The following is a 12,138-nucleotide window of genomic DNA, read 5'->3' on the forward strand; positions in this document are numbered from 1 at the left end:
CCATGAAAGGGAGAACTGCAAGCTTCTGTAATCAAAGGAGTGGCAAACTTCCAAAATAAAGATTAGGAAACAATACGCCCATGAGAGCAAGTTGATCTTTTTGGCAGACTGAAGGAGGGGAAGAAAAGCAACTGGCATTCCCTTAAGAAAAACCACAAAACTAAAAAGTGTTACGAGTAAATGGAAGAATGGGATTTGGAATAAAGCAAACCTTACCTTTTGTGCTTTGTAAGGATTAACCAATTTTTGAAAGTGTTACAGAGATTAAGGACCTCCCCTGCAGAGCAAAATAGACATTGATAACAGCCTGTAATTTAACTAAAACCTATCACTTGAGTGTGTGTTATCATTTTTGTATTTAGCCACTATTAAATAAAGTTTGTGCACTGAATTGATTTTATTTTTAACTACATTGGAATATCTGTGGAAAAATAAAGTGCAAAATTATCTTTATTTCTGTACCAGAGGATAGTTTGCTTGCTTCACAGCTCTGATTGTTGAGTTCAGATTGGAAGTATTTTGTTCAAAATACACCCCTGTTCACTGTTCTGTGCTACAGGGATGTTAGATGGTCATCAGATATTTAACACTTGGTTGTTGCTGGGCATTTGTTATTTTGAACAACTGAAGTTTTGCTGTGGTACATCTTTGGACAAAGGCAAGCTATGGACAATTCATTTTTATTTTTAAACAGTGAATTTATTGCAGAAGATGGTAATGAGAAGTTTTGGCAGTTCTTGGAAACTGTACGAGAATTAACAGTTTATAAGCAAGGAGGTAAGTTAAACAGCATGCTAGCTTTAATATATAATCTTGCACTGTATCTAACTTTTAAACATCAAGCTAACACATTAACTAGTTCCAGTCAGGTAAAGCCTAACTCTTCCACTACTGCTGACTAGGTAGTTTTCTTTCAGAAAGCGGTAGCATATTTTCCCCTGACAGCTCTACCTATATAGGAGTTCTAAAAGCAGGGAAAACGTGATGGACTGAACTGTTACAACATAGAAGAGAAGTGTAAAGATTAAAAATACTTCTTGAATGACTCAGCAAGAGCTTATGGGATATTCAGACTTCATGTTTTGTGTAAGATGGATGTTTGTAGGGGGAGAGAATCCCACAAGTAACTAAAATGCGAATGCCAGCTAAAGGTAAAAATGAAAAGAATGGCCAAAAAAAGGTTTTGTACTTGCAGGTGGCATAGAGACTGCTTTCTGTTGTCAATATTGGTGTTTCAGAATAAGTGTTTATCACTGTCAAAATAAGATTAAAAACACCCTGCGTGATTAAACGGAAGAATATTAAGTTTGCAGAGAAGAACAAAGCACAAAATCTAGCAAACAAAGCATAAGTGAGCCACCTCAGAAGATGCCTGAGAAAGCAGTTTACTGGAAATGCCCATGGTAATGAAAAACTTGGAAACCTACCAGGCTTTACAGCAGGTTGGTGAATATTAGACCTACTTGGTAGATGGATAGGTGAACAAGGTGAAAAAAGCTTCTAAACAAGGAGAGGCTATTTCATTTTACTCTTCAGAATAGTACAGCTTTTTAGGCATGAGTGAGAGGACCTAACACTACCACTAGAAGAGACTTCGGGTAAGTTGAATGTTGCATTAATAGCCAAAAGCTAACAAATTGTAGGAGGATCATGTGGGAAATGGCAGTGAGATGGCAGAACTGAATCCTTGTTGTGAGAACATAGCTGTATATGGGAGGGAGGACTTAAGGGAAAACATTCATTAGCAGTTGTGAATTACTGAACACAAATCAAAAAGAGATGCTGTTGCCCATGTGGCTAGGTCAGGGAGAGTGTTTTAGTGCTCAGCAATACCCAAAAAATTGCTAGAAAAGGAACAGGGACCCACATGAGAAACATCTTGCCGCTTATGATTCCATGATGCACATTTGTGTTGAGTAAAGCATGATGTTCTACATTACTATCTCTCTGTATTTTCCTCTCTATTTCTTCAGAAAGGACATAGTAAAAGCAGGAGATGTACAAAGAACTGAGTATAGTTGTGGGATATCAGTTTGGGGGGGGGGGAAATTACTGCGAGCTGATGAAAACGGGATTCAGTTTTCATCTCTGGGTTCAGAGAGAACCACTGAGAACAGTATGCACGGGTGGTGAATGCTGCTCAGAGCCATTCTGTGTTAAGGGGATGAGGACACGGAAGATAGAAGTAGGCATGGAATTTGACTGGTGGTCAGGTGCTAGTAGCATTTGTTGATGCAGGTTCTGTTGACTAATGCTGTTTAAGTTCTTTGTCAATGCACAGTTACACCCTCCACAAGGTTGTGAATGATATAAAACTGAAAATTGAGAAGCTGGAGGGTAGACCTGCCATTAGAGGAGCCTTGGCAGGCTGGAGAGAGAGGCCAGCTGAAACTTTGGGAAGTTCAGCAAAGACATTTTACAGACTTCTGCATGTGGGGTAATCTCAGCAACAGCGCAGCCTGGGCACTGACTGACTAGAAAGCAAGGGGTTTTTTTTGAGAAACACAGCCAGGAGTTCTCAACAGTGAGTTGCATTAAATTCTTATGTCTCAGAAGGCTGACTGCATGCTAGGCTGCATCAGCAAGAGTGTAGCCAGCAAGTCAAGAAAACTGGTTAGTCCACTGTGCATGCCACTTGTAAAACAGCCTCTGGACTAGTGGGCCCAGGTTTGGGCTCCCTGTTAAAAGGAAGAGAAGTCATACCGGAGCAAGTCTAGGAGAGGATGACCACAGTGGCTGGAGCAGGCTTCTGAGGAAAGGGTGGGAGAACTGGGTTTTACTCAGTCTGAGAGGAGTAAGAAGAGACCTTGTATCTTCAACTTCTAATGAAAGCTATAGAGAAGATGAAAACAGTCTTTTCATGAAGGTACGCAGTAGTATGAAAAAAAAGCAAATGTGCACAAGTTGAAACACGGAAATTTTGGTTAGATACTAGGGAAAGTGTTTCTGCCGTGGGCTTGGGTAAACACTGGAACAGGCTGACCCTGTGGAAGGAGGCTGTGGAATCTGTTCTTGGAGATACTCAAAACTCTGCTGAACAAGGCCCTGAGCAGCCTAATCTAGCATTGAAATTAGATGTCCTCTAAGTAAAAGTTTGGTTGAGGTGACCTCCATAAGTCACTTTTGACTTGAATTACTTTTTTGGGTTGTTTTTCTATGAGTGGTTTAGATGCAGTTGGTATTACCTTGAGACAAGGCTGATGTATTAGATGATGTGTCAGGGTTTTTTATCAGCAGCCATCTCTTGTCTGCCTGCTTGGACCAACTTCCCAAGGAATTTGAAGCTTTAGTGACATTTATTATTAGTGACAGAGATGTCTGTTGAAATTAGCTGTTAGCTACATGCTTTACCTACTTCACTTGGATTAACTCTGTGTGACTGAGAATAAATAAATTACCAGAGGGATTTGCATGGCCTGTCTTGCTGATGAAGTATTAAATGCTGGTGGGGGGAACCTTGAGAATCTACTAAAATAGTACTTTAATTAAGCATATGAAGCAATTGATGTGTATTTTTATCATTATGGCCAAAAGACTCACATGTTTATAATGGAGGACAACTCAAAATTCTGTGACGAAGTGGTTTTCCTAGAAGTCAATTCATAGTTGGGGTAGGATTATACAACCAGACCAGTGTTCTTTATGAACAGGATGAGAGGGAAAGATTCCGTTTTACAGGAAAATGAAGTGGTTTTTAATGACAAAAATCACATCAATATTGATTCTTCCAACTGAAGAGCATCTTACTGAAGTCAATGTACTAAATACGAAATAGCAGCGTACTTATCTAGCAATAGTTAAGTCACTTTCAGTAGGGAAATCTGCATTAGACATTTACAATAAAATGGTCAGCTAGAGTGAAGAATACTGATCCTGAAATACTGGAGTAGTACAATGGTACAGGTGTGTAACACTATAGTTCTGGGAAGAAGGTGGTTCTCTGGATGGTATGGAACGGGTTCTGTCTTAGCTGTTGCATGTCAAGACACACTGATGCAGAGGGATGTTCATGATGCATTAGGGCTGGAATAACAACACAAGCAAATTGGTTGGGGTGATTGCCTTCTCAGTTCTGTTCTGGATCATATCAAGAGTAGGCAGGATAGATAACTGGAAAATAAAAGCATTGTTGTTTTTAAATAGAAACATAGAAGGTAAAGGATTACTTGATCTGAAGCTGAAAATTGGGTTTATAGGAGAATTGGATTATGGATTTGTATCCCAACCCACTGTTGAGTATTTCAGAAGAGTCAGGAAGTATTAAAGCTAAAAGGAAGCTTAAAAAATCAGATACAGTCTTTATTCTTTTAAATCATTCCTTGGACGATTTCCAATCTGTTGCTTATCAGTTCTCAAAACTTGTTATTTTAAACTTAAAATAATCAGATCAACATCTGTTGTTAACTTGCTCATTTAAAATATTCAGCCTTAGCAAATTAGGTCTAGTGGTGGTCTGGTTAGCTATGGTACTTGTAACAGTTTAATGGATTTGGTAGGAACTATGGACATGGAATTTGGTAAAGCATTTAGTCTGGTGATGTATTTGGTTGTTTCACCATTTTCTTTAATATGAACTCAAATCAACTTGGGCATCATTGAGATTATACAGTGTGGAAAACATCTGAAAGTTATGTATGGGATACACTGTATTAAATTAGAATGAGGTCTTCAGGTAGCACAGACAGCATTGTGTATGTCTACTTCATATGCAGTATACCTCTGCCAGGCTCGTCGAAGATTTGGAAGTGCAGATGATGGTATTTTGATGTATGTTATAAGGAAATCAAAACCACAAAACCTTCATATTAAAAACAGCATAGTTACAAAATGCAGAAGGTTGTATTTTTAAATGTGCTGCTGCTTTTATATTTCAGAAGGTTAATTTAGGAACACAGTGAAGGTAAATAGTCAGTTTCCCACCAACTAATTATAACATGAGTGTTCACTGTCTTCCCAAGTGGTTCAGTTTCTATATTAAATTTTCAGCAGCCTCTTAAATAAATTTTTAAAAACCTTCCTAAATAAATAAATAAATAAAACCCCCAACATAAACATATTAATAGGGAAACTGTTTTCTCTGAAAATATCTAATAGTATATTACACATATGCAAAAATCATGCAAATTATTTGTTGCAAGCTAGAAGACTATGCATTATTCACAGCCAAATTACATAAGTATTTTTTATGTACGTATCAACCTTAAAGGTTCAAGAGGAATTTGTTTCACAAGCATGGCACTTCCATAATAATCATGCAATAAAATGAAGCGCTGCCTCTCCACTGGCATCTTGCTTAAATGTCATAGGGATTCGACTGGCCAGTGATTGCTTGAACTGCTGTTACCTGGAATCTCCAGTTCTCTAGCTGATCTATAGATTCAGATACACACATCTATGCAGCAGTATCTCGCATCACAGATAGATTAAAAATAATGATGATGGTCATAAAATGAAAGTAAAGGTCAGTATCACAGATAGATAGTAAATGCTGATGTTTGAGTCTGTTTAGCTAGCTGTGCAGTTCTTGTAGTTGCTCTAACTGATTCAGCTACAGGAGTTGAGAGAGCTATTCAACTGACATTTAGGCTGCTTTAGAATGAGCTACGTAGCTCTTCAGATTTTGTTGGCTGCTAGGCTATATCTCTCTTGGCTAGAATGGAATTTTACAGATACGTAGGTCATACACATGTTCAGATGTCTGGAGCTGTATCCTATTAATGTTGTCTCATTTATTTATTTTTAAATCAACTTCGTTAATGAATTTAGCGATAATATGCTACCATGCAGCATTTTACGACCAGAAGCATCTGTTTCTCTGGTTCCCTGTAACATCCAAAGAAATTTACTATGACTTCTGCTCTTCGGCATAGAGTGCAATGTTAAAATGTGCCTGGAGGGCAAGTAGTTATCAAGTTTCAAGGAGCAAATACTATGTGAAAATAATTGGCAAAACTGAAACCATAGCTCTCTATGTAATAAACTTTAAAAAATTGTTTTTGCATTAGGTGGATTGCTTAGCATTTGATGTCTATTAATTTATCTTATTGAAGTTTAAAGTACAGTTGTAGCCTCAATGAAGCCAGCAATGTTAATGTAAGTTGAAGTAGAAGGAGTAGATGCATGGTTTGATAAATGTAACCTTGTCAATATCTTATACCATCGTTTTTGAAGGCACATGATGAATTATCTTTTTCTTTTATTAAAGTCATCATCTTAATCATCTTGTAGAGCAAAAATATCAGCTGTTTTATATACAACAGTGAAAGCAGAGCTGGAATTTGTAAGCCAAAGAATTTCAAGACTTGTGGTAAAAATATTTTACTGAGGCGATATCTTTAGAATTGTATATTTAATAGCTGTTCATTGTGTTCGATAGGATGTTATTTGGGGCTGAGTGGAGAGGCAGAAATTTCAGATCCAATTTTTATTCCCCAGCGTTAGACGCTTTTGAGATTCAACTGGTCATGGTGCTGGGACATGTAGTCTAGGTCATGCTTGCCTAGAAAGGCTGCACCAGATGATCTTTGAGGTACCTTCTAACCTGGTATTCTATGATTATTTTTGTGGAGATAATTTGAAAAAAACTTGAAAGTATAGTTATTGGAAAGATGTTTCAATCTGGAAGTATTTGCCACTCCCAGGTCTTTTACATTCACTGCTTGGAATGCGTGAAGACAAATTTATCTTATTTTAGTTCTGCCAGGGCTATATGTAGGTTTAGAAAACATAGAAGAGATGGGGTTTTCATCCATTGAATGTGATGTTAGACAGTAATGATCATACACAATTTATGGAAAGGCAGCTTTCTGGAAATGCAGATGATACCCTTTTGTAGTCATAGATCTTTTTTTTTTTTCTAGTGAATTACAGCAAACTCAACCTTTCTAGAGAATCAGTTTTAAGAAGGAAGAAAAGGCAGAAAGGAGATCCAGGAGGCTCTATGAACAAAAGAAGGTTAGGGACTGCAAAGAGGAAAGCGACAGGATAGGAAATGCTTAGTTATGAAAATTGTATACAGAACTGCTGGGAGCAGTTGATGGATATTTCCAGAACTATGGCATGCATGGCTATTGCATATTGTCTCATGTTTTGCTGGAACATAGGCCATGATGTGGGAATGAAATTTAAATTGCTGCACTCATCATTTGATATCAGTACCTGTGAGATCTCCAGCAGCTGAGGCAGGTAAATTCTGGCAGGTTAAATCACAGGAAACTATTTTCATACTGTGTAAAAGTTTTGTGCCACTTTGGACCCCTGAAGGGGTTTCCTACTGGGATGATCATTCCGTTTTCACAACAGGAGCATCTTAGAATAAGGTGTTGACAGATAAATTCAAGCTGGACAGCTAGAATGGTTCATCCCCTCAGCTCACTTTTCCTTTGCTGCAAATTTTCACCTTTATAAGAGAATATTTGAATTACATGTGGAAAAGATCATGAATCACTGCAGTTTCCTGATAGTATCTACCAATTAAAATACATGCTGACTGCATAGATTTGGGGAGGCATAAATTGGTAGTTCTGGACTGCTTCATGCGTGTTTCAACTGTTCCTCCTGTGGGAGAGCAACCTCTGGAATAGGGATGGTGCACAGTGCTTGATATAGTCACAGCTTTGGTTCTTTGACCAATTTGCTTTCAAGAATATCATATCATACAGTGTATACAGCTTGATTTAAAATTTTGGTGAGCATTATTCCTTAAACAGATACAGGTCTTTTTCATAACCTGATGAAACTGTATTACAGCTTGTTTCTAATTAGGCTTCTTTGCCTCACTCTCCAAGGGCTACGTGAGAATATTCACTTGAATTTTTCTCTAAAAGAGGAAATGAATGCTAATTATTTCTCATATATTCAACCAAGGTTCTTTATTATCACTTCTGTCATTCCCAAACATCGTCCACCTTCCTTGTTACTTGGAGTCCTAATTTTGGCCTTGAGAAGGCAAGATATGCATGGAGGAGGGAAGCCGCTTCACGTGTTACATCCACTTTCACATTCTTGTTTATCATGTATCTTTAAGGAAGAAATAGGCTATGTTAGAGTAGCCTAAAGAATGTCACCTTTAGAAGATTTTTATTTATGTAAGTTGCATGGCTGGAGTGTTCCAAGACTAAATATGAGGAAACAATTTGTAAGATAATACTGTTTGAAAGTAAGTAGCTTTCAGAATCTGCATTAAAAGGCTAGCATAAGCTTGACAAGTAAAAATAAATCAGTAAGTTCTATTCAAGACGTTCTGTATGGGTCTGCAGAGACACATTATTGTCTTGAGAGGATTTTTATATTGCTAAAAATGATTTAGATGCTAACTAGTGCTTTTGCGCTTACTTTTGTTGTATTTATGTTGCATTTGGCCTTTTGAATTGGTAGTTAAGGAAACAGTTATCAGTGGATAATGTTCAAGACACTTAACTGCCAAGCAGTGCTAACATAATATTTGTCTATTATGTATCATGGGTAGATGTGTCACATTATTTATGGCTAAATACTAAAAATTTGTCTTTTTTATTACTTTTAATTCAACAGATTCAGAGCATTCCTATTACAATTTAATCCTGAAGAAAGCAGGACAATTTTTATCCAATTTGCAAATCAATCTACTGAAGTTTGCACTTTCAATACGGGCATATGCTCCAACTGTTCAGATGTTTCAGCAGGTGACTATATTATGTGATATATTTGGTTCATGATTTTATGTAGTATTTTGGCTGCAGAGTAGAGGATGTTCATTATTACAGTAAAATATATGCCAACAGTATTTGGAATCAAATGCGAACCATTTATAAAAGTGATGCTTAATAAGCTGGTTATATTGACAGATGCAAATATACATATTTAATTATACGGATAACATCATTTTCAGGGCAGAATTTTTGGAATTGTTCACTGTTAAAACTCAGATTGTGGGAATTTTTTGTGTTGCTTTTCAAAAAGACATTTTCAAAGTAGGAAATTTCCTGTAGCTTCAAGTAATTTATATTTGTTATTTAGTGGACGTCTTGTATCTCTCATTATTTTAGTATTTGAAAAGTTGAAAGAAAGAGTAATCAAGTACCTGGTTTGTTAGTGCAAAAGTGTGAAGACGTAATTTCAGTGTGCCTCTAGCCTAAAACTGCTCCTCCTCCTTTTAGCAATGCCACCTTCAAGATAAAGTGAGAAATCCGTATTTCTAAAAGGTAATAAGCTGTAATAAAGTTAGGCGGTTTTGCAAGTGTTCTCTGGAGGAATGTAATCATCTCGGGCTCGTATCTTTTTATTTTTATCTTTCATCTTGTGAATCTAGAGTCATTGATAATGCAGTCATACGATTCCTGCTTTACATGGGAATAGCTGAATAAAGTTAAAAATTAAAAAAAAAAGGCAGGAGGGTGAAGTGGGAGGGAGAGAGAACCAAAATTGGCATTAATTGTTTGGGATTTTTTTGGTTAGCAGTCAAATCTTTGTACATCAACATGATTGCTGATAGCGACTAAAATGCAAAATGCCTCAGAGCACAGCATATGATTTCAGTTTTTGGAGGTTTCTCAGCTCTGCTTTTACAGAACATAAACGGACTTACATTTTCTGGAGTATGACTGCATTTGATAGACTACCTCTCACAAAGGTTATAAAGTCTTAATCTTCTAATATTTTCCACATGTAGCCAGATTTGAATGAGCTTAATTAGAAACACAACTCAATGACAGCTGATCAGTTATTTTAATCAAAGGGATGTGGGTTTAAGCTGAAGTGCAATCAGAGCGTTCTGGTTGAGTATAATTGTTGACATATTAGATTGCAGCTGATGAACATCCACCAGAAGGCTGCAGTGCATTTGTGGTTATCCATGAGAAGCACACCTGTAAGACTAATGAAATAAAAAAGCTGCTGAAGAAGGCTACTAAGAGGTAAATTTAATGATTTGTTTTAAGAGGAAAAATAGATTACTGAAGTTGAAAAAGTATTATTGCGTATATACTTGTGGTATTTTGAAATCATGTTCTACTTACTTGAAAATGCCAAGCCCATAAATCCCAGTTTACTGGATATTTAAAGACTTACCCATTTAGAGTATATGTTATTTTAAGAGTTACTTTTGGTTTTGAAATATTTTGAACACTTACTGTTATGAGAATTCATCAATTATCATAGAACCGTTTAGTTTGGAAACGACCTTTAAGATGGAGTCTGACTGTTACCCTGGCACTGCCAAGTCCAGCACCAAACCATGTCCCTAAGTGCCACATCCACATGTCCCCCAAACACCTTCAGGGATGGCAACTACACCACTTCCCTGGGCAGCCTGTTCCAATGCATGGCAACTCTTTTGGTGAAGAAATTTTTCTTAATATCCAATCTAAACCTCCCCTGGTACAGCTTGAGGCTGCTTCCTCTCCATTCTGTAGTTGTAACTAGGGAAAAGACACTGACACCCACCTTGCTACAGCCTCCTTTTGGGTAGTTGTAGAGAGTGATAAGGTATCTCCTGAGCCTCCTTTTCTGAATCCAAGTAGGATTTTACAATCATAGAGCTTTGCTCCTCTTAACTACATGGGTATTTTTGTATTTTTTTTCCCTGGTATGGCATAGTCACGTTTGAGTTAGTGTACTTTCTATACAAACTTATCATTAGTGCATCTGAGACAGTACCTCTGCTGACAGACTTTCCTGCGTAGTCAGTGCTGCTGGATTTTAAGGGCTTGGTAGAGGAGTCTGCCTCAGCTGGCATAACCTTTCCTCATCTTGTGCTAGACTTCGCACCTGTCAAGCATTTTTGCAGGCTTTGTCCTGTGGAAACAAACATCAGTCCAGAGTGAATTTATACCGTGAAGTAAAATATGTAGAACCTATCAAAATAACAAATAATAAAATAATGAAAGCAAAATGTTTAATTTCTATTTCAAAACTTTGATAATCTATATTTTTTCGAGACCCGTATGTCACATTTTTTGTTGGTGAGTTGGGGTTTTTTTCCTGGAGTGGTCAAAGTCACCATAATATACATTAGTGTCCATACTGTCAACCACTTCATGGAGATACGTAGAATTGGAAGGTGATATAGGAGGGCATATTTCTTGGATTTTACTTTCTATCAAATACAAACTGGGAAAAAAAAAGTGAAAGCCTATAAATTTGTGTCTTTAGGGATGATTACTTCTGAAAACAATTTTGTGTTCTACAGGAGTTATTTGTGGTATTTTCTAAGTCCACTGACAGAATTACAACCTACTAAATCATTGTCTTTTACTTATTCAATAGCCATGGTTTTTGCAAAAACACTTCACTTCTAGTTTGCAATGTCCTATTTTTGACTATTACATTCTGCTTAACATGTCTCTTAGATTCTAACATAAATTATTTGTATTATATTTTTGCCTTTAAAATGATGTTGAATTCTTCTGATCATATATTAAGGTATCATGAGACCTTAACGTTTTATCACTATTCTGAAGCCATTAACTGGATTCATCACATTCTACTTTCTGGACATACTATGCCCAAATTTACAAGATTCTGGAAAATCACAATACTAAACAATAGAACCCTGAAGTATTCAGAATTGAAAGAGTTAGGCTTCTAGAAATCACTAACTTCAAGAACTTGCAACAAAACTGAAGTTCTTTCTATGAAATTGTTCTTGTGTTTTGGATCGTTTTGTGTGCACCACTCATATTCTAGAGCTGCAGGGGCAAAATCTTGATAAACTTCCTCTGCTCCCCACCCCAAAAGTAGCTCCAATATTTACAGTTCCCAGAGCTAGACTTTGAGAAAAACATATTCACCTTCAGATAATTGTTTCCATTATTATTTCCAGTGGTACTCTGGGTAGCAGATGTTTTTCACTTGTGCTGAAGATGTATAGCCTAGGTGATACAGATAGGGCTCGGCTCCTGTTCTTCCTTTTCAATATGGTGAACAACTGACATATGAGAGTGTGCCATCTCACTGTTGATTCCTCTAAACCAGCCATTTGCTTCCTCTGTGGCTTTTATGAAAAGAGATATTTTTGTTTTATTGATTCCCTTTTTTATTTGAAACAGTTTTCCTTTGTGTTTCACTTTTTGTTTTTCTGTCTTCTGTCTGTCATGACTTCCGCTTAAGCCAGGCCAACTTAAGTTAGGCTTTCAGTTGTGTCTTAAAGTTCCCCATATC

The 12,138-nt window shown here is 37.0% G+C and overlaps 1 protein-coding gene across 1 annotated transcript in view; it reads left to right on the forward strand.

Moving 5' to 3' along the window:
• The first annotated feature begins 698 nt into the window (after window positions 1-698).
• UGGT2 (UDP-glucose glycoprotein glucosyltransferase 2) overlaps window positions 699-12,138 on the forward strand; it is a 78,439-nt gene continuing 66,999 nt past the window's right edge. Inside the window, exons 1-3 of the mRNA XM_010024716.1 lie at window positions 699-777; window positions 8,533-8,663; window positions 9,781-9,893. Coding sequence (XP_010023018.1) covers window positions 8,652-8,663; window positions 9,781-9,893 — 125 coding nt within the window. The 5' untranslated portion in view covers window positions 699-777; window positions 8,533-8,651. The remainder of the gene's footprint in view (window positions 778-8,532; window positions 8,664-9,780; window positions 9,894-12,138) is intronic.

The sequence above is a fragment of the Nestor notabilis genome, unplaced genomic scaffold (assembly GCF_000696875.1).
Source record: "Nestor notabilis isolate BGI_N333 unplaced genomic scaffold, ASM69687v1 scaffold2082, whole genome shotgun sequence".
Classification (NCBI taxonomy): domain Eukaryota; kingdom Metazoa; phylum Chordata; class Aves; order Psittaciformes; family Psittacidae; genus Nestor; species Nestor notabilis.